The sequence below is a fragment of the Myotis brandtii genome, unplaced genomic scaffold, assembly GCF_000412655.1.
Source record: "Myotis brandtii unplaced genomic scaffold, ASM41265v1 scaffold62, whole genome shotgun sequence".
In the NCBI taxonomy this organism is placed as follows: Eukaryota; Metazoa; Chordata; class Mammalia; order Chiroptera; family Vespertilionidae; genus Myotis; species Myotis brandtii.
Window position 1 is genome coordinate 1,309,753 of NW_005370366.1, and position 21,227 is coordinate 1,330,979.

Genomic DNA, 21,227 nt, shown 5'->3' on the forward strand with positions numbered 1-21,227 from the left:
TCACCCACAACTGCCCTCCCCTCTTGGCCTCTAACCGCCTCTACCTCAGCCCTGCCACCATGACTTTGTCCAGAAGAACATCCGGAAGGTCTCCTGGAAGGTATCCCAGTCTAATTAGCATATTACCCTTTCATTAATATAGGTAGAGGCCTGGTGCACAGGTGGGGGCCGGCTGATTTGCCCTGAAGGGTGTCCCGGATCAGGGTGGGGTTCCCTTGGGGCATGGGGCTGCCTGGGTGAGGGGCCTGTGGTGGTTTGTAGACTGGTCACGCCCCCATGGGCTAAGGGTCCCTGCTGGGAGTGTGTGGCCAGCCTGGGTGAGGGGTTGAGGGCTATTTTCAGGCTGGCCACACCCCCTTCAGGGTGGGGGTCCCAGCTGGGGTGCCTGGCCAGCCTGGGTGAGGGGCTGAGGGCTGTTTTCATGTTGGCCACACCCCTTTCAGGGTGGGGGTCGCCACTGGTGTACCTGGCCAGCCTGGGTGAGGGGTTGATGGCTGCTTGCAGGCTGGCCAAGCCCCCCAGTGGGGACCCTTACCCCATGGGGGTGTGGCCAGCCTGAGTCAGGGGCTGAGGGCCATTTTCAGGCTGCCCACAGCCCCTTCAGGGTGAGGGTCCCCGATGGGGGGCATGGCCAGCCTGGGTTAGGGGCTGAGGGCTGTTTGCCGGCTGGCCACAGCCCCGGGCAACCCAGGCTCCCAGACCCTCCTTGAGCGGAGGCCACAGCCGCTGGAAGCAGTATCTGGGATTTATGTATCTTCTATAATTGAAACTTTGTAGCCTTGAGCGGAGCCCACAGCCGGCCAGGGCAGGCGGGAAGCTTGGCTTCCTCCATTGCCAGGGGCAACCCAAGCCTGTTCGCTCCAGCTCCGTGGCTGCCGCCGTCTTGGTTGGGTTTATTTCCATACTCGCTCCTGATTGGCTGGTGGGCGTGGCTTGTGAGTATAGCAGAGGTACGGTCAATTTGCATGTTTCTCTTTTATTAGATAAGATTGCTATTTGCCCTTTCTCTATAGTAGAAGTGTCAGAGATGAAGGAAAATTAGTAAAATGTATATGAAAATCTTCCTCCTGTCAGAGTCTGGAGCGCACTGCGGGACCCAGAGTCAAGTCCCCACCCACCCGTGTGCACCTTGAAATTGTGCAAGACCCAGATCCGGCTGGCCCCACCCTCATTGGGCGAGATCCAGACCTGGCTAGCCCCACCCCCGTCAAGCCCTGCCGGGTGGGGGGACACAGCCTCGGGGGCACGGCCTCAGGTCCCCCGTCAAGCCCCTCCTGGTGGGGGGGGGCGTGGCCTGAGGTCCCCTATCAAGCCCTGCGGGGCAGGGGGCACAGCCTCAGGTCCCCCGCCCTGGCCGGGGACCACAAAGCCTCAGGTCCCTGCTGATCACTCGTTAAGGCTCGTTACGGTTTGTTACGGGAACCCTGCCTCCGCTGTGGGTGTAGCCATCTTGTGTTACGGGAACCCTTCCTCTTCTGTGGGCACAGTCATCTTGTGACTGCATGACGGAGTGAGGGTCAATTTACATATTACCTCTTTATTATATAGGATGATATTTTTAATGGCTCATAATAGGGTTGGGTGGTGGTTCTTCAAAGAAAATCAGCATGACTCTTTGTGAGTGAGGTGCCTTACAAATGAGCTTTCTTGATGGAATGCAGACTTTGTGTCAGAGAAAACCCCTTCCAGGTTCTGAGCTGGAAAACAAAACCACAGGTAGAAACATCTTGTGTTCAATCAGGGTGTTATGAGTGAAGATGATATTGTTAACAGCCTTAGATGTCTAGTGAAAACATGAGAACATTTTAGAAAAGATTAGCACACTGAAAACAAAAACAGTATTTTTAAAAAAATAGGTATTTTTATTGATTTCAGAGAGGAAGGGAGAGGGAGAGAGAGAAACATCAGTGATGAGAGAGAATCATTGATTGGCTGCCTCCTGCATGCTCCCTACTGGGGATCGAGCCCACAACCCAGGCATGTGCCCTTGACTAGAATCGAACCCAGAACCCTTTGGTCCGCAGGTTGACATTCTATCTACTGAGCCGAACCAGCTAAGGCCCAAAACAGTATTCATTGGCTGATTTCTGTTTTCTTTTTAAATTCAGGCTGGCTTTATTGAGTTCCAATAGTTACCTTTTTTTGGTGTTGGGTTCTTCCTACATCTCCACAAGGGGGCAGGTGAGGAACTGAGATGGACCTGATTTGAATCTTACTTTTATTCATCCATTGAGTGGAGTGATTTTTCAAAACCCAGCAATCTGACTCTCTTCTGAAACAAACTATCAACTGTTCCCCTTCTTTTTAGACACAAAATAACATTAGAGATTTAAAAGGGGGGTTAAGCAGTAATATTTTAAAAAAATGGTTTCCAAAACATTGACACAGCCTTTAATGTTCTCTATAAATGATTTGGGGTTTAATAAAGTACAGCAGTTTTGAACTTACATCTAAGTTTTACAAGCTGTAGTTTTGGATAACGGTTGTTGCAATTTCTCATGCTATGATGAGAACGTAGCCTAGTGGGTGTATTTCAGCTGGACACTTGATGAGCTATGGGATAGGCAATTACTGTCTTCCCCAGTTCTGAAAGACTTCAGTTATCATATCAGTGTCATTGAGAGAGTTGTATTCACAAAGTCTTGTAAATTTATTGTGACTTATGTATGGCAAAGAAAGTATTATTTTAGAAGTATGTTTGATATGAGCACCTGAACACCTACAGACTAGACTGATTTTTAGTCTGTGGGATTTTAAAATGAGCATTGATAGTGTTTTATGTGATACAATTATTTATTTGTGTGGAATTGGTATTTGATTACTCTGGTGTGGGAGTTTTTCTTCTTTAATGCAATATATGTTTGTTCTTGAATATATTTCTTTTTGGGGAAATGGTATTTTTCCAAGTAGACTATGTGAGATTCACATTTGGTATATTGATTTCTCTCTTTTTGTATATATTTTGGCATCTGTTTTGCATTAGTGTTCTTCCTTCTGTCACCACTGTTAAGATCTGTGGTCATCAAAATTTCTGTATTCCTGACACTGTTATCTTACATTCCTATAGCATTCTTTTTTTCAGCACTTAATGCCTTTTATTCCTAAGCTTCATGCATGAATTATGTAGCATATGTGAAGAGGCTTAAACTGTTTCCATTACATTCTTTCTGGATGGCTCCTGTTATATTTCGGGTATATTTATACTTTAGACAAAGTAAGAATGTTATTGTTGTTGACCTTGACACCAGATAACTGGGCAGACATTATATAGCCATGTTTGAATCCTCACAAAATGTGCTGTTAAAGCCAACGGAGTCCTGGCGGGAGGCCCTTCTGGACAGCAGAGTCATGGAGCTTTTCTTTACAGTAAGTTGTACCTTTCCTCTCCGGTGGCAAAGGTCACAGAAGGGCCACTAAAGGAGTGTATGATTCTGTAGTTTTTTTAGGTAAAAATGTACAGATTGCTTTTGTCCTCTAAAATCTTCGCTTCTAATCAATGTTTCTACTCAAACAAATTACATAGAAATGTTCTTGATATTTTATAAAAGTATATAGAATTATGAAGGGCTTATATCCTAGAACTGAAGTTCTCAAACTTTTTGGTTTCAGGACTCCTTTACACTCTTAAAAATTATTAAGGATTCAAAGAGCTTTTGTATATGTGGGTTGTAACTATTAGCACATTGTGGACCAGTAGTTTTATTGCTAGCTTAACCCAGTGGTCAGATAAGTTTCTCTTGAACAAGTACAAAAACCGTTTTACATAAATGTTAAAGGCATGCTTTAAAATTAAATACCCATTGCATTTTGAAGTTATTTATTACATGTTCTTACAAGCTAATATCTTTTTAAAGTATGATACTTTGTAAAACACTGTGTAATATGGAGCGAGAATTCTCGTGATCCGTTTGCAATGTGTTAATATTTACCATATTAAAAATTCAACTAAACTATAAACCTTAATTTATTAATTCATTTTAAAATAGCAATACCAAACCATGACATAATATTTTAATGAACAAATAGCTGTACTTTTGTAAACAAAAAAAAACATCTCAAAGAGCCACTCAGCAAAGGCTGGGTTGCTCTCTAATTAAACTGGCTTCTGCATGAAGTCGGGAGGCAGCCTGAACAGAGGTGACTAGGACCCCTTGGCCCAGGCAAGGCCAGTCTGCAAAGACTGTGGGGTCACAGATGGAGCAGCTTGGATCGCTGAGCATCAGCTCCGAGCTTCTCAGAACCTGACCAACACAGCTCAACCACAAGGCCAGCCTAAGACCTCACCCCACCAGATATGTGGAGACATGGTTGTCAAAGAGCAGCATATCTCTTTCCTGAGGGAGATTTTCCTTGTTAACCTTAAGGAAACAGAGGCCATTTCATTTTTATATAATTCATACCATTTTTCATGAGAACTAAGCTTGTCAAATGTTGCTGCTTTTATTTAATGTGCAAGCCCAGATCTCCGAATGCAACTCGCTGAGGATGCACCTTAGCTGCTCTCGTGGGCTACAAGGCTCTAGGCAAGACATTAATTTAGACAAGAGGGAAGACTGTGCATGCATCCTCAGAATCCGTGGAGAAAATGAGATTTTGTATTAGAATTTGGTGAAAGCCTTATATTGTTAACAGGTATGGCTCGGAGTGAGAGGAACACGTCATATAGTGTGAAGCAGACATCCTTAAACTTTAATTTCACAAGAATTTCTGGCAACCTGGTGAAAATGCAGATTCTGATGCAGGAGGCTTTGGGTGGAGCCTGAGACTCTGCATTCCTAACAGCCTCCCAGGGGATGCCGATGCTGCTAGATGAAGGAACACACTTTGCACGTGTAAGGACACTCTTCTTGCCCAAGTGGACACTCATTCATCCTCTAAAGTCCAGACGGCCTTTCCTAACCCACCCACACATGCTGGAGAAGTAGCCTTCCTCTCTCCTTGTGATCCAGCGTCATGTCAGTGTAATTCCCACGTGCGTTACAATTACCAGTTTATAAGCTCCCACCCCAACAAGCCAAGAGAATCTTGCACACGGGAACTATGAGTTTTTCATCTAGAAATTACCAGTGACAACACCTGGCACCCTGATGTTCAGCAAATGTTGGATAGAGGGATGGAAGGATGGAGGGATGGAGGGATGGAGAGATTGATAGATGGAGTGGGTGAGTAGATGGTTGGAGGGTGGATGATGAGTGAGGGATGGAGTTTTAAAACCCTGGTTGAAACTCTGCCACTAATTATTTAATCACTATTGGCCTGGTGCACAAAATTTGTGCACATTAAAAGGGGATTAATTAGAGGAAATATTTTAATATTGCTATTTGCCCTTTCTCTATAATAGAAGTGTCAGAGATGAAAGAAAATTAGTAAAATGTATATGAAAATCTTCCTCCTGTCAGAGTCTGGGGCACACCATGGGAACTAGAGTCAAGTCCCTGCCCATCCATGTGGGGTGTAGCCTCAGATCTCCAGCATACCCTCAGGTCCCCTGGCCCAGTGCCGGGCAGGGGCACAGCCTCAGTCCCCCTCCCTGGCCCAGCGCCATGCAGCCTCAGGTCCCTGCTGATCACTCGTTAAGGCTCGTTACGGTTTGTTACGGGAACCCTGCCTCCGCTGTGGGTGTAGCCATCTTGTGTTACGGGAACCCTTCCTCTTCTGTGGGCACAGTCATCTTGTGACTGCATGATGGAGTGAGGGTCAATTTACATATTACCTCTTTATTATATAGGATGATATTTTTAATGGCTCATAATAGGGTTGGGTGGTGGTTCTTCAAAGAAAATCAGCATGACTCTTTGTGAGTGAGGTGCCTTACAAATGAGCTTTCTTGATGGAATGCAGACTTTGTGTCAGAGAAAACCCCTTCCAGGTTCTGAGCTGGAAAACAAAACCACAGGTAGAAACATCTTGTGTTCAATCAGGGTGTTATGAGTGAAGATGATATTGTTAACAGCCTTAGATGTCTAGTGAAAACATGAGAACATTTTAGAAAAGATTAGCACACTGAAAACAAAAACAGTATTTTTAAAAAAATAGGTATTTTTATTGATTTCAGAGAGGAAGGGAGAGGGAGAGAGAGAAACATCAGTGATGAGAGAGAATCATTGATTGGCTGCCTCCTGCATGCTCCCTACTGGGGATCGAGCCCACAACCCAGGCATGTGCCCTTGACTAGAATCGAACCCAGAACCCTTTGGTCCGCAGGTTGACATTCTATCTACTGAGCCGAACCAGCTAAGGCCCAAAACAGTATTCATTGGCTGATTTCTGTTTTCTTTTTAAATTCAGGCTGGCTTTATTGAGTTCCAATAGTTACCTTTTTTTGGTGTTGGGTTCTTCCTACATCTCCACAAGGGGGCAGGTGAGGAACTGAGATGGACCTGATTTGAATCTTACTTTTATTCATCCATTGAGTGGAGTGATTTTTCAAAACCCAGCAATCTGACTCTCTTCTGAAACAAACTATCAACTGTTCCCCTTCTTTTTAGACACAAAATAACATTAGAGATTTAAAAGGGGGGTTAAGCAGTAATATTTTAAAAAAATGGTTTCCAAAACATTGACACAGCCTTTAATGTTCTCTATAAATGATTTGGGGTTTAATAAAGTACAGCAGTTTTGAACTTACATCTAAGTTTTACAAGCTGTAGTTTTGGATAACGGTTGTTGCAATTTCTCATGCTATGATGAGAACGTAGCCTAGTGGGTGTATTTCAGCTGGACACTTGATGAGCTATGGGATAGGCAATTACTGTCTTCCCCAGTTCTGAAAGACTTCAGTTATCATATCAGTGTCATTGAGAGAGTTGTATTCACAAAGTCTTGTAAATTTATTGTGACTTATGTATGGCAAAGAAAGTATTATTTTAGAAGTATGTTTGATATGAGCACCTGAACACCTACAGACTGATTTTTAGTCTGTGGGATTTTAAAATGAGCATTGATAGTGTTTTATGTGATACAATTATTTATTTGTGTGGAATTGGTATTTGATTACTCTGGTGTGGGAGTTTTTCTTCTTTAATGCAATATATGTTTGTTCTTGAATATATTTCTTTTTGGGGAAATGGTATTTTTCCAAGTAGACTATGTGAGATTCACATTTGGTATATTGATTTCTCTCTTTTTGTATATATTTTGGCATCTGTTTTGCATTAGTGTTCTTCCTTCTGTCACCACTGTTAAGATCTGTGGTCATCAAAATTTCTGTATTCCTGACACTGTTATCTTACATTCCTATAGCATTCTTTTTTTCAGCACTTAATGCCTTTTATTCCTAAGCTTCATGCATGAATTATGTAGCATATGTGAAGAGGCTTAAACTGTTTCCATTACATTCTTTCTGGATGGCTCCTGTTATATTTCGGGTATATTTATACTTTAGACAAAGTAAGAATGTTATTGTTGTTGACCTTGACACCAGATAACTGGGCAGACATTATATAGCCATGTTTGAATCCTCACAAAATGTGCTGTTAAAGCCAACGGAGTCCTGGCGGGAGGCCCTTCTGGACAGCAGAGTCATGGAGCTTTTCTTTACAGTAAGTTGTACCTTTCCTCTCCGGTGGCAAAGGTCACAGAAGGGCCACTAAAGGAGTGTATGATTCTGTAGTTTTTTTAGGTAAAAATGTACAGATTGCTTTTGTCCTCTAAAATCTTCGCTTCTAATCAATGTTTCTACTCAAACAAATTACATAGAAATGTTCTTGATATTTTATAAAAGTATATAGAATTATGAAGGGCTTATATCCTAGAACTGAAGTTCTCAAACTTTTTGGTTTCAGGACTCCTTTACACTCTTAAAAATTATTAAGGATTCAAAGAGCTTTTGTATATGTGGGTTGTAACTATTAGCACATTGTGGACCAGTAGTTTTATTGCTAGCTTAACCCAGTGGTCAGATAAGTTTCTATTGAACAAGTACAAAAACCGTTTTACATAAATGTTAAAGGCATGCTTTAAAATTAAATACCCATTGCATTTTGAAGTTATTTATTACATGTTCTTACAAGCTAATATCTTTTTAAAGTATGATACTTTGTAAAACACTGTGTAATATGGAGCGAGAATTCTCGTGATCCGTTTGCAATGTGTTAATATTTACCATATTAAAAATTCAACTAAACTTTAAAACATAATTTATTAATTCATTTTAAAATAGCAATACCAAACCATGACATAATATTTTAATGAACAAATAGCTGTACTTTTGTAAACAAAAAAAAAGTTTAGTGAGAAGAGTAGCATTGTACAGTTTTTTGCAACTGTATCTAATGTTAGGTTTAATACAAGACAGCCGATCTTATATTTGCTTCTGTTTTCAGTTGGTTGCAGTATTACCATATATAACCTTAGGGTAGCTCCACTGTATACATGTGTGACAGTAAGGATGGAAAAGACAATTATCGTAGTACTGTAGGAAAACAGTTTTGTCCTTCGAGACAACCTGGCAGGGTCCTAGGAACCCTTAGAGATCCCTGGAGCACATTTTGAGAATTGCTCTTCTAGAGTAGTGTACTTTTTATGTACGAATTATCAGTTGTGAGTGAAGTTAGGGTTTTTGTATAGAACTTATTTTAACTATAACTTTAAATGGTGCTATTTCTTATTTGCTAAATATAAAGAAGTAAGCAACATATTCCACATTTGTCCACAACCACAATAAAACAGAAGCTGGGGGAAAATGTGTGTGTGTGTGTGTGTGTGTGTGTGTGTGTGTGTGTGTGTGTGTGTGTTTTGGAGGCTGAGTGCTCTTACAGCATGAGCATATTATTTAGGCAGATCTAAGGACGAGGGTAAAGACCCAAATAAAGACCAATTAAAAAGAAAAAAAAGATTTTGCTTAGTTCCAACCATTAATTATAACTTCTTGCCTTTTCATGTTTTAAAAATATTATGTACTAGTGTTACAACTATGTTCCCTTTTTTGGTTGAACTATTTAAAATATTGTATATATTTAAGAATCTCAAGAACAAGGTTACTCATCCATGGGTGTATAAATTAAGGTGTTTTCTGTGAAAGATTCAGACTAAGCATTAGCTTTACTTTTTTTCTTTAAAGCAGAAATAATAACTAAAAACACTGTCAGTATCAGAGACCATTGTAACTAAATTGAAAATTCTGTTGCCTTTCTCATCTGGCAGAAATTGTTTTGATATGGATCCAAGTTCAGATCTTGTGTTGCTCATTTGGCTGAAAGTAGACCCCACTCCAGCAGTTAATGAAAAGGTGGAAAACTTGCTGGTAGCCTGGAAATGGTGACTCTAAATCTGAACAGCTGTCTCCACAAACCAGACAGCTGCTCCTGTCAGCTGTGAAAGACCACATGCAGATAACTTTTGAATTTGAAAGTTAACCCTTTTTCATTTTGTTATTGTTTTTTTGTGTGTGTGGTGGTGGTGGTGGTGGTGGTTTTTTGTTATTGTTGATCCTGATTCAAGGATATTTTTTTTTTTCATTGAATTTTAGAGAGAGTGGAAGGGAGGGGAAGAGAGAGAGAGAGAGAGAGAGAGAGAGAGAGAGAGAGACAGAAATATCGATGTGAGAGAGACACATCAATTGGGTGCCTCCCGTACGCTTCCCAACCGGGGCTGGGGATCGAGCCTGCAACCGAGGTATGTTACCTTGATCAGAATGAACCTGAGACCCTTCAGTGTGCGTGCTGATGCTCTAACCACTGAGAAAACGAGCTAGGGCTCACTGTTTTATTTCAACATCTTTGTGTTTGTGGCCTCTCACTTTCATTTAAGCAGTTTATAAGCAACTTACATTTTATTTGTTAGCGAAATGACAGTTGAAATCTTAAAATTTCATTCAGTTTTTGTTAAATTTATTTTCTATTATAGGATTCATTACCTAATTGAAAGCAGTTTTCCATGAGATATCACTATTTCTTTATTGAGTAGATAAACATAAATATACTATGCATGAATCAAGACTTGAAGTATGTTGATTATCTGAATTTAGGAATACTTTAAACCTAAAGTATTGATTTGCCCCTCCAAAGTTTATAGTCTTCTCAATTTTTCTCTCTTCCATAAGGTGTTGGAAAAACCAATCTCATTAATTCTTCCTCCTACCTTATTGTCAGGTTCTTTTTTATCTCGTTTAGGGTCTCTTCTTTCTCTGCTCTTCGCATAAATAGTAGTGTTCCTATGTCAGTTCTGAACTCTGCTGACTGCATACACTTTCCTCAGGCTGCCCCTTCCCCACATAGGACCTCAGGCACCACTTCTACACTGCTGACTCCCAGGTCTATATTCAGCACAAGCTGCTCCAGAGTCCAGGGCCTTGTAATCCTAGTGCTTACTGGAGGCTTGTGTTTGGAAGGCCCACAGACATCTCAGGGTCAGCATGTTCCATAGGAATCATCACCTCACTCACTGGCTCTCTCTGTTCCTTATCTTCATCCTTATCCTGCTTCATAGTTTATTTACTTCTCTGGATTTTCTGCTAGACTTGGCTTTTCTTTATCCCTCTGCTTCTTTCCTATTTGGGCGATGAATTCAGTTTTAAATGTGTAGAGTGTAATTCAGATATAGTAGAACTCCTTTGTAATGCTGAAATTAGAAGAAGGCATGAACCTACTATATTATGTAAGAATATTGGTTTACAATGGGTTATATGTGGCTCATAGTTCAGAGAACAGTACAGGTAGGCTCTGAGGACAGTTTCTTATTTTTATTTTACTACATAGTCAATATTAGTTATTTCATTAAAGGTATTCTTTCTTTTGATTTGTCACTACTAGACCAGGAACAAGCAACCATTTAGCTCTCTGGGCAGAGAAGAAACCCACTGTTGTCCTACATTGCATTGCATCCATTGATATGCATCCCCGGATATCATGTTTAATGTTAGATGCAAGGGCATGATGACAGAAAATCAGTTAGTTTTCAGACAAGGAACTTCCAAATGAGTTGTGTTCAAAACTACATGAATTAGACAATGTGGGCATAGGAATTTGTATAGTTTACACATTTGCTATATAAAATTAAAATATAGAATATATTTTGAAAAACATTTGCATTGTTCTAGACCAGGCATTGGCAAACTTTTTTTGTAAAGGCCCTTGTGAATATTAGACTGTGCAGACATGTGTTCTCTGAGGCAGCTTGATTGTTGTACAGAAGTAGCTGTAGACAACACCCAAACAGACAAGTGTGGCAGTGTTCAAGTAAAACTGTTATGAACTTCTGTAAAAATGTGGATTTTTATAATTTTTACATTTCTTAAAATATTCTTTGATTATTCCCCCTTCCTCCCCCATATAAAATGTCAAAACCACAGCCATACAAAATGGGCGGGACGCTAGACTAGGCCTGCAGGCCATGGTTTGCCATCCACTACTCTAGACCAAAGAGGGTAACATTTTAAAATATGCCAGTAGATCAGTTAACTTGGTGACTTTTTAGTATTTTAAGTTTCTTAGAACCTTAAGTTCAGGGATTAAATCTTAATGGAATCAGTGGTGAATAAGGATTTTTTTAGTATTTTTTCACTGTGTCCCAGCACTATACCAGTGAATACTTAAGAGACATGTTCTGACTTCAAATAATTATTATGGTTTGCAGAGTCAAAGTGAACATAACCTAAACCAAGAAGAGAATAAATGTTTAAAATTATGCTACATTCAGAAAGCAAAGAGATTTATGTAGGAAAAGAAAGGCTGAAGAAGTTAGATGCTTATGGAAAGTAGAAAATGGTCACAAATTCTTTACTGTTTTCCTTGGCAATTTTAATTAGGTGAGCTCACAGAAATGAAGCATCTTTATTTTATTTTTTTAATTTATATATAATTGATTTCAGAGAGGAAGGGAAGGGGGAGAGAGGTAGCAGTATCAGTGATGAGAGAGAGTCATTGATCGGCTGCCTCCTGCACGCTACTCACTGGGGATGTTCCCCAGGCATGTGCCCTTGACCGGAATGGAACCAGGCCGACAATCTATCCACTGGGCTAAACTGGCTAGGCAAAATGAAGCATCTTTAAAATCTGAGAATATTAGTAACAGTGTAAAAGTAGGGAGCAATATAGGAACACTATATGTATACTGGGTGTTTCACATCTACATTGTATCATTGAAATAAAATCTAGATGAGGTTTAAGGTGGATTTAAATATAATTTAAGTACAATTTTTATTTTTAAATATTTTAGCATATATTAATGATGTAGGGTAAAATGAGATTGAAACAAATTTTAAGCAATCTCAAGAGTTATTGAGAGAGTGCTTTATGTTTGTTGAATGAATGAATGTCTAGGAATTGAGTGGTATATTGGTTTTCTCCATGTGCAACTGTTTACTTCCACTAAAGCAGCATCTGTATACTCTTGATTGAACTTGTCTGCTAACTTTAGTAAGGAGCTGTAGCGAGGCATAGCTAGCATAATACAGATGACTGTCGTTGCTGTTTTTAGAAGAAGCAGTATGTCTGACTGGCTAGCATCTGTTTCTCTCTTTGTCATAGCATGCTGGAGACAATTCAATGTTCAAAATGTAGGTAGCCCTCAGTTAAAATTAATTGATATGTTTGAAATCATGGACTATAATGTAAAGTGGACTGAGGGACATTCTCAAATTTAGCTTAATTCAGGGATTAATTTTCTAGAAATAACCAGCTATTGTGAAGTTTTCGCTTACCTCATTCAGCATGATAGACATGTGACCCTTACAAAAGAAGAATTTATTTTTATGGATTAGTAATTCTTTCTAACAGGTACATCGAAAAATCAGAGAAGATTCAGATATGGCACAAGATTCTCTGCAGTGCCTCGCCCAGTTAGCTTCTTTGCACGGACCTGTCTTCCCCGATGAAGGAGCACAGGTTGACTACCTAGCACACTTCATTGAGGGTTTACTGAGTACTATCAATGGGTAGGTATACTTGCCCTTTGTCACCAAAAAAGGAACTTTCATGTTTGTCTATATGCTTAACAGTGGTGGAACAAAAGCTAGTGATTTTTTTCCACTTTGTATATTTTGAATTATATGATAATTTGAAATTAATACAGAGACATGCCTTTAAAAATGAATGAATAGGTGAAAAGTTTTGCATGTTTGGAAATGAGTTATTGTAACTTGTCTTCTACCACCAGTAACATTTGTTACCTGGTTTGTAGAATTGAAATAGAAGATTCTGAAGCTGTGGGGATCTCCAGCATTATCAGCAACCTGATAACTGTGTTCCCTCGAAACGTCTTAACTGCCATTCCAAGTGAGCTTTTCTCGTCCTTTGTGAACTGCCTCACACACCTCACTTGTTCTTTTGGGCGTAGTGCTGCTTTGGAAGAAGTGGTAAGTGACCATTCTGAATTAATGGTGTCTGTTGTTCACAAGGAAATTTGCTGTGCCTTTGAGACATTTCTCATGACAAGTAGTAATTTTAAGTGAGTGCTAGCTGTTGTTAAAATTGTCCCTTTTTTTGTTTTTATGTGCAAATTACTTGGTAATTTGTGTTTAGAAACACGATTTTTTTTTTAAATGTTGTGGATTAAAATCACTTTAGTAGATTAAATGTATTGGTCTCAAGATTTAACTTTATGATAATTTAGTACCTGAATGTAGGAAATGGAATGAAACGTTTATACTAAGAATTATGTTGAAGTTCCATTTTACAATAAGAACTTTTATGTTTAAATAGTGCTGCTAACTTTGTGGTAGACTAGTAGTTGTGATTATGTGTAACTTTATATATTTATTGAGAATTTTAAAAATTTAGCCTTAAGGAAATTATGTAAATATTATTTGGTTCAAATAATTATAACCTGCTTATTTTGATTAGACTGTGCTCTTTAATTTTTTAATTTTGCTACAGTTTAATAGCATATCTTGATAACATTTAAAATGAAGACCAGTAACAGCCACTGAAGATGTTTTTCGATAAAAATTTTCAAATGTGTATTTTCCAAATTTTGTATTTAATTTGGAAAACATGTACTAGGACTCCTTGAAACACAACTACATTTGTAACAGCTATGGTTAATATCCACATTAATCATGGGAAATCATTGTGCCTTTTTCCCCCTACAAAGTAGTTATTAAATTATAGAATCTAATTATTCTCTTTATGAATCAAAATGTGGATCTTTTTCAAAGATTGTAAGGGTTAAAAGAGTATAGGTATCTGTTAGAATTTCATGCTAAATCTTAACTGAGTTCTTTTGTTGGGAGCCTGGGAGTGTGTTTTTTTTTATCCCTTAGAAGTTCAGAGGATAAAGGACTCGAGTGGTTATGCTTATGTGGCTGGGCATCAGTAGTTTGATGAGGAAAGGATCCAGGTCAGGCAGACATTTGTATGTTGGAAAAAATGTAGGTAGTAGAGAAATTGGAGCTTAAAGGCATCGTATGTGATTTTCTCAGGGGGAACAATTATGTCTGAAGTATGGACATACAGGGACATTTTAAGTATTTAAGCTTTGTTCAGATCCCTTTCAGATTATCACGGATTCTGAGTCAGTCAGATTTCATTTAACAGTTTTGTTGTACTTTGTCCCCCTCCCCCTCCCCACTTTGTATGTTTTCTAAACCAGATGGATTAGGCAGCATGTCCACCTCATATTTAGAAACACAGCTACCTTTGGGTTTCTATTTGTGGTTAAGGATGTTTCTAAATGTTTTATAGAAGAATTGCTGGAAGATACAGAACATTCTTGGTTTGCAGAGTTTTAAGTTTAGAGTTTATTTATTTTGACCAGGAGACAGACAATTTGGCAATGGTTTTTCTCTCAAGGTCTCACTCAGAAATATTAGAATACTGAAACCCTAGACACACTTCCCGAGAAGTGTGCTTGTTTTACAAGAAGGTGTACTCTAGTTATGATATACCTGATAGGTTTCACTGAAGAAAAGTGTTATTTCTTTTCATTAATCATTTCTCTTAACTGATCTGTTTATGACACTTAAAAATGTTTTAAACAATAATTTGTTACTGTTAAAAAAGGTAGAGGGAAAAGGTATGTGTAAAGCTTGCTTGACTTATACTAGCCAATTTGGCAAGGTTGGTGAAGTTTGGCTGGGGTGGGAAGCCACCCCACAGGGTGAACTGCCAGAAGACTGAAGGCATTCTCATTAGTGTCATCTCATCCTTCCACTGTTTGCATGTGGCTCCTATATGCTGGTCCAAGGACTGGATAGGTGCAGCAGACATCAAAGTACTTGTACCAAAGTGGAGCTTCTGAGACAAAGTTTCCCTGAGTGATTGTGGTGCCAGCACATAATACAGAGTTGAGCCAAGGTGGAAGATGTGTAAAGGAATGATCTTTTAAGTTAAAATAGAAAGATTGCCCTATCCTATTGACTCAGTGGGTAGAGCGTCAGCCTGGGGACTGAAGGGTCCCGGATTCGATTCCGGTCAAGGGCACATACCGCAGTTGCAGGCTTCTCCCCGGCCCGGGCCCAGGTCATGGCTTGTGCAGGAGGCAACCTATCGATGTGTTTCTCTCACATCGATGTTTCTCTCTGTCTCTCCCTCTCTCTTCCACTCTCTCTAAAAATCAATGGAAAAATATCCTTGAGTGAGGGTTAAAAAATAATAATAAAATAAAATAGAAAAATTGAGGGATATTAAAAAAACTGTTTTGGGAGTCAGCATGAAACAGAAAGAGTATGAACTTTGGAGGGAGACAGTACCTCATGAGCCAAGTAATCAATCCTGGGCAAATTGCTTACCCTTTATGAGCATGTTTCCTAGTCAATATAGTTGGAATGATAACTTCTGATATTTTATAAAGTGGATTAACTATATGAAGGTGCCTGTACATGTGTATAATAAAATGTGGATTAATAATAATAAATTTTGAGTGCCTGTATTATTTGTACTGTCTTACCAAGTAAGACTAACTTGCAAACCAATAATTTTAATACTAGTTTTCTTTATTATTTTAATTTTGTGAGATTTTTTCTGATTTTCTTTTTTTATATATCAAAGGAACTTCTTTTCCCAATAGGGAAACATTCAGCATATACACTTATCTTATTGTGATATTTTTTTCATAACTACATTTATTTAATATATATGTATATTTATTGATTTCAGAGAGGAAAGGAGAGAGAGATAGAAACATTAGTGATGAGAGAGAATCGTCGATTGGCTGCCTCCTGCACGCCCTACACTGGTGATCGAGCCCGCAACCCGTGCATATGCCCGCCATGCGGCCTGGTTCATACCAGTGGGGGGATTGTATCTCTTTAGAAATTTCAAGTGTCTGATCTTGATTATGTTACTGTAGGGGGTGGGGGAGCATCTTAAGGGGAGGAAAAGTTCTTTTTTTTTTTAATGGAACAAGTTCATTTTATTTTTTTCAATTGATCTTAGAGAGAGGAAGGGAGGAAGGAACGGAGAGAGAAAGCAAAACATTGATCTGAGGGAGAAACATCGATCAGTTGCCTCCCACATGCACCCTGATGGGGGGTCCAACCCACAACAAACCGAGCCACACCAGCCAGGGCCGAGGAAAAATCCTTGATGTTTGTATGTGTTCATGAAGTACATCCTTGCTCAGTGGATTTAGCCTGTTTGTAAAGAGATTGTGACAAACCCTCACATTGTAGTAACCTGAAACTGTGCTCAAAAGAGCAATTCTAGCCTTTAACCACGTTGTCCTTGACTGTTAAAATTTCTTGCTATTACTTGTGACTTCCTGAAGCCAAGGACTTTTTCAAACCCCCCCGCCCCCCATAAAGTTATTGTCTGTTGCCAAACTGAAGAGTTAAGAATGTTTGTGGGGATGAAGCTATTGACTTAAAAATCCTAACAAAATAATTGTTCATATTTCTACAAACACATGCACTTTAATTCAGTAAAATTTGAAGCTAATATGACTCAAACTCAGTACTCTGGTTTCTTGATTTCTTTTGTCAGTAGATAATTTTAAGTTCAGCCCCCATTAGGTTCATCAGACAGAAGCCATGGTAACTGGTTGAGTTCATTCAGAAACAGCCATCATGCTGCTTAAAAACTGAAATATATGTGTGTTTGGGTGTGTGGAGTGGGTACATAAGGGAGGTGGTTGTAGGTACATTTTATGAAGGAAGAACTTTATACTTAAGTTTAGTGCATTTGTAGCCCATTGTCAAGACCATCAGGACAAGGTAGTAAAGAAAAAATACTTGATGAACTTGTTAGAAGTTCATTCTAGAGTGTGATGCCTCATGACAGCATTTAAGCTTCAGCATTGTTAATTCAGTACTGGTTTCTAGAGCTCCATGGACAGTTACTTTGTGGAGAAGAGATGTGGTCAAAGGAGTTCATTGAGGCCAAATTACAAACTGTGAGTGGGAAGCAAACCTGAGTGATATTTCAGTGATAAGAGGGAAAACAGTAGCTGACTTTTTGGAATGGTGACGTCAGTACAATGAACCTTAGCTCCTTAGAGGTTGGGACTGTTTGGGAAGCCACACTGCAGGCCCACCCAGCGGTTCTGATGATACTATGAGAGCAAGACACAGTCTAGCTAGCCCATTATAGTCATTCACTCCCTCTGCTTGAAAGATCAAAGAATTGACTGAGATGCCGGATTATTTGTTTAAACCTTGCATTTACAATGGTCTTCTTTTTAATACGAACAGTAATTTTAGCTCTACTAGGATATTTGGAAGACAATTTGTTATTATTGCATCTTAAATATAGATTCTCATTGAAAGAAGGATTTAAAAATAATTTTAGTGTTTTATTTAAATTCTGATTGGTTTACAATTTTACCAATGCTGACTTGTCAGTTCTTACTTTTTCAATTTGCTGCACCAGTCCTAGCACACAATCAGTGTTTAAGTGTTACAGACTTCTGGCACATGAAGAGAATAGTGGATTTAGAATAAAGCCAATTTACTAATATAACTATTGTTCCATATGGCATTAGAAACAACCAGATGTAATGGGTTAGGGGTTCAAAAGAAACACTTCAATGAAGTAGAGAAAGGGATCTTTCTACCCCCGTATGCCAGGGGAATTCCTGAGATATCACTCCAGTGGGAGTGCTGCTGATTAATTCCTTCCATAAATATGTCCTGAATATCTACCATGTGCCTGGCATGGTGCTTAATTCATATGTATTCTTTAGTATTAAGAATTTGGGAATTTGTTAAGCATTTCCAAAAGGAAGAAAGTATGTTAATCTAGGAATGCATCATTTTAAAAAACTTGTCAATCACAACTCGAACTCATGGTGTTTTTGTGGGGTATATTTTTAAGTAATCTATCTATAGGACTCATTGAACAGCTGCACTGTTTGTCCACTAAATCAATTTCTCCTAGGGGATTTCAGAAGCCAGGAATACTGTCAGCTGCACAGGTACTTTGAAGTTTAAATAAAAATCACAAGAGAAGGAATTAATTTTATTTTGTATTTGACATTCAAAGACTTCTAAATTCTTTCTTAAAATGGAGAGTTTTACTTATGTTATTACTGTTACATTTCCCCAAATTGCCATATTTGCCTTAAATGATACTGCTACCCTAGAGAAAGAATCTCAGTACTTACACAGATGAATAACAGCATGCACCAATACAGCTCTTCTAGTCTCCATTCCTGTGTTATCCTGTCTCGTGAATGTTTTGCTCTGTGCATTGAGGTTTGGGTGTTGTGCCAATGCCTGTAAATGCTCAACTGGCTGTGAAATGTTTCATTTATATAAGGGAAAAACTTTATATAAAAATTCTAAGAATAATAAAATGAGCAACTGTGTACCAACCATCCAGATTAAGAAATAGTATATTGGTAAAACCTGGAGTGTTTAACCTGTTCTGTTACACTCAGCACATTTTTTGTTGCATAAGCTATTTCTGCCAAATTATTTTTTTCATCGTGTTTGCAAGTGAACGCTGTCAGTAAACTTTCTGCCAGTGTTCTTGGCACTTTTTTTCCATTCTCTGTGAGCTCTGTTGTGTTTTCATTCCCAAATCCTTGTGAAGAGCAGTATGGCAGCAGTAACCTCCAGCTGGAAATGAGAATACAAAGTCTAAGGTCATGGAACTTCTTTTTTTTTTTTTCGTTTGATCAGCAGCCTAGCCAGGTTCTCTAGCCAGGATCTCCAGCCAAGTTCTCTCATGGAACTTCTTAAAGGTGGTTATTCTTTAGAATAAACTCTTCCATGTGAGAATTAATCACCCATTCCCATCTTACTGCCCTTTTTTTTATGTCTATGACTCAAAGCTTTTAAAAACTAAGTCATGTAATTTATGTTTACATAAGAAGACATTTCTAATGATCAAAGATAGAGCTTTCCAATTTCATAGAAAAGATTGGAAGTTGTTATGTTGGTTATTTGATAGTTGTAGAGAAACATCTAATGGGGGATGGCTTATACCAAAAACCTGCTAGTAACTGTAGTACTGTAGTGGATAGGAATACTTTTGGAGTTTGCAGCATAGCAATTGGATTTAGACCTACTCTACTTGAGATTTATCTTGTATACAAGACTTACCTTGTACATTTCTGCAGTATCTGATATTAGGTATACACGCACACTATATTTTTTACAGCAGTTTTGGATCCACAGCAAAACTGAGGAAAACACAGAATTCCCTTATATCCCTGCCAACACAGTTTTATAAAATCAACACCCCCCACCAGATAGTACAGTTATTAAAGTTGATGAATCAACATTAACATGTCCATATTACTCAAAGTCCACAGTTCACACTAGGGCTCACTCTTGGTGTTGCACATTCTTTGGGTTGAACAAATGTAGAATGTTATGTATTCACCATTATAGTATCTCACACAGAGTAGTTTCACTACCCTAAAAATCCTGTGCTCTGCCTATTTATCCTCCTACTTCACCCCCTGGCAACCACAGATATTTTTATTGTCTCAATATATTTTTTTATTTTCCAGAATGTTATATAGCTGGAATCAAACAGTATTGTTAGATTCAGTTTCTGAAATTTAAAAAAGTGGAGCAATTTACATACTGAAAGTTTTTTTCCAAAGCTTTGTTTGGCAGCATCTTCATAAATACAATTAATGATTTTTTATATATTTACATCAGACAAAGGCAGACTTTTTTTTTTTTTTAATGGCTGAAGAGCTGTAGATTCACCCCTATACACTTCCAAGTTAATTATGGGCATTGAAATATAAGTGCTGATATCATATTTAATCACCTTCCCCACACTTCAGTCCCAAATGGAGTAAAGTGGGGTCAAGTAGTCTCATAAGCTCTAAGCCCGTTTCCAAAGCCTTTCTGGCAGCAGGCCTATCAATACTTAGGGCATGAGCACATAGTGTCTACTTGGGACTCCTCCATCATCGCTGTGCACGTGCTCAGGCTTGGCTGCTGGGTGTTGGCCAGGGTGGCCATGGAGCAGGGCCAAGATTTATGAAAAAGCACACGGTTAGGTTTCAGTTCACCATGATTAGACTGAAAGCTCTAGTTGCCAATTGTCATTAACTACATTTCTCACACTTTGCCTGATGAATTACTTGTATTGGTGTTCAAAAGGAGCCAGAAGCCTCTTTAGCAGTTTTTAGTTCTTATTTTAAATTACCATCCAATGAATAGAGGCTCTTACATTCTCTTGAGGTCTTCTCTTTTGTCTTATATCAGGGCTTTATGGGAGGGATTGTTGAACTCTCTGACAACAAAAAGGCTTTTATATTTTGTACTTTTCTGAATATGAATAAGTAAATTACAATACCATGCATGATGTGTATACTGAAGAACAATGAAGGTAGTTTTTGAAATGCCCTGCTTCTTCCTTGAGACACTGGAGGTCAGAGATGCTACTCCCTAAGTTCCTCTTAAGATGCGTTACCAGTCTGTTTATTTTGGCAAGAGAAACTGTTAAGACTTAACAAATGATATCTGCAAAGCACATGCTTGTGAAGTATATAAACAGGCCACAGATGTTTCTGTGGGAAGAAACGATCTTATTCATCTTCATATTCCACATGCTTAGCTCTTAGCATTCAATAACTGTTTGTTCATGAATAAAACCACCTTCTGCTGCTGCTAATAACAAATTGAGCATTGTGTTGGCCTTTTTTCACATTGTGTTTGATCATTATCTTTCTTTAGTCCTCAAAAACATCATAGGTGATTTTATTACGTCATATTTGATACAGACATAAAATAAAGCACATAGTTTCTGAAACATAATAAATTGACCATGAGTGAATCCACAACCCAGTGCAAGAATATTACCGGTACTACAGTTGATGGTACTAGTGAGTCCCTCCCATTAAAAAAAGGTTTTTTAAATTGATTTTAGAGCCTTAGCCGGTTTGGC

The 21,227-nt window shown here is 38.8% G+C and overlaps 1 protein-coding gene across 4 annotated transcripts in view; it reads left to right on the plus strand.

Annotated features, from left to right (window-relative positions):
* Positions 1 to 21,227, plus strand: part of XPO4 (exportin 4) — a 144,062-nt gene that overhangs the window by 79,308 nt on the left and 43,527 nt on the right. Inside the window, exons 7-9 of one of the 4 annotated variants that reach the window (XM_005879996.2) lie at positions 3,254 to 3,366; positions 12,717 to 12,874; positions 13,120 to 13,294. In XM_005879996.2, coding sequence (XP_005880058.1) covers positions 3,254 to 3,366; positions 12,717 to 12,874; positions 13,120 to 13,294 — 446 coding nt within the window. Of the gene's footprint in view, positions 1 to 3,253; positions 3,367 to 7,207; positions 7,542 to 12,716; positions 12,875 to 13,095; positions 13,295 to 21,227 lie in introns of those variants that run through there. The other 3 variants (XM_014528145.1, XM_014528146.1, XM_014528147.1) reach the window with 3 other exon arrangements.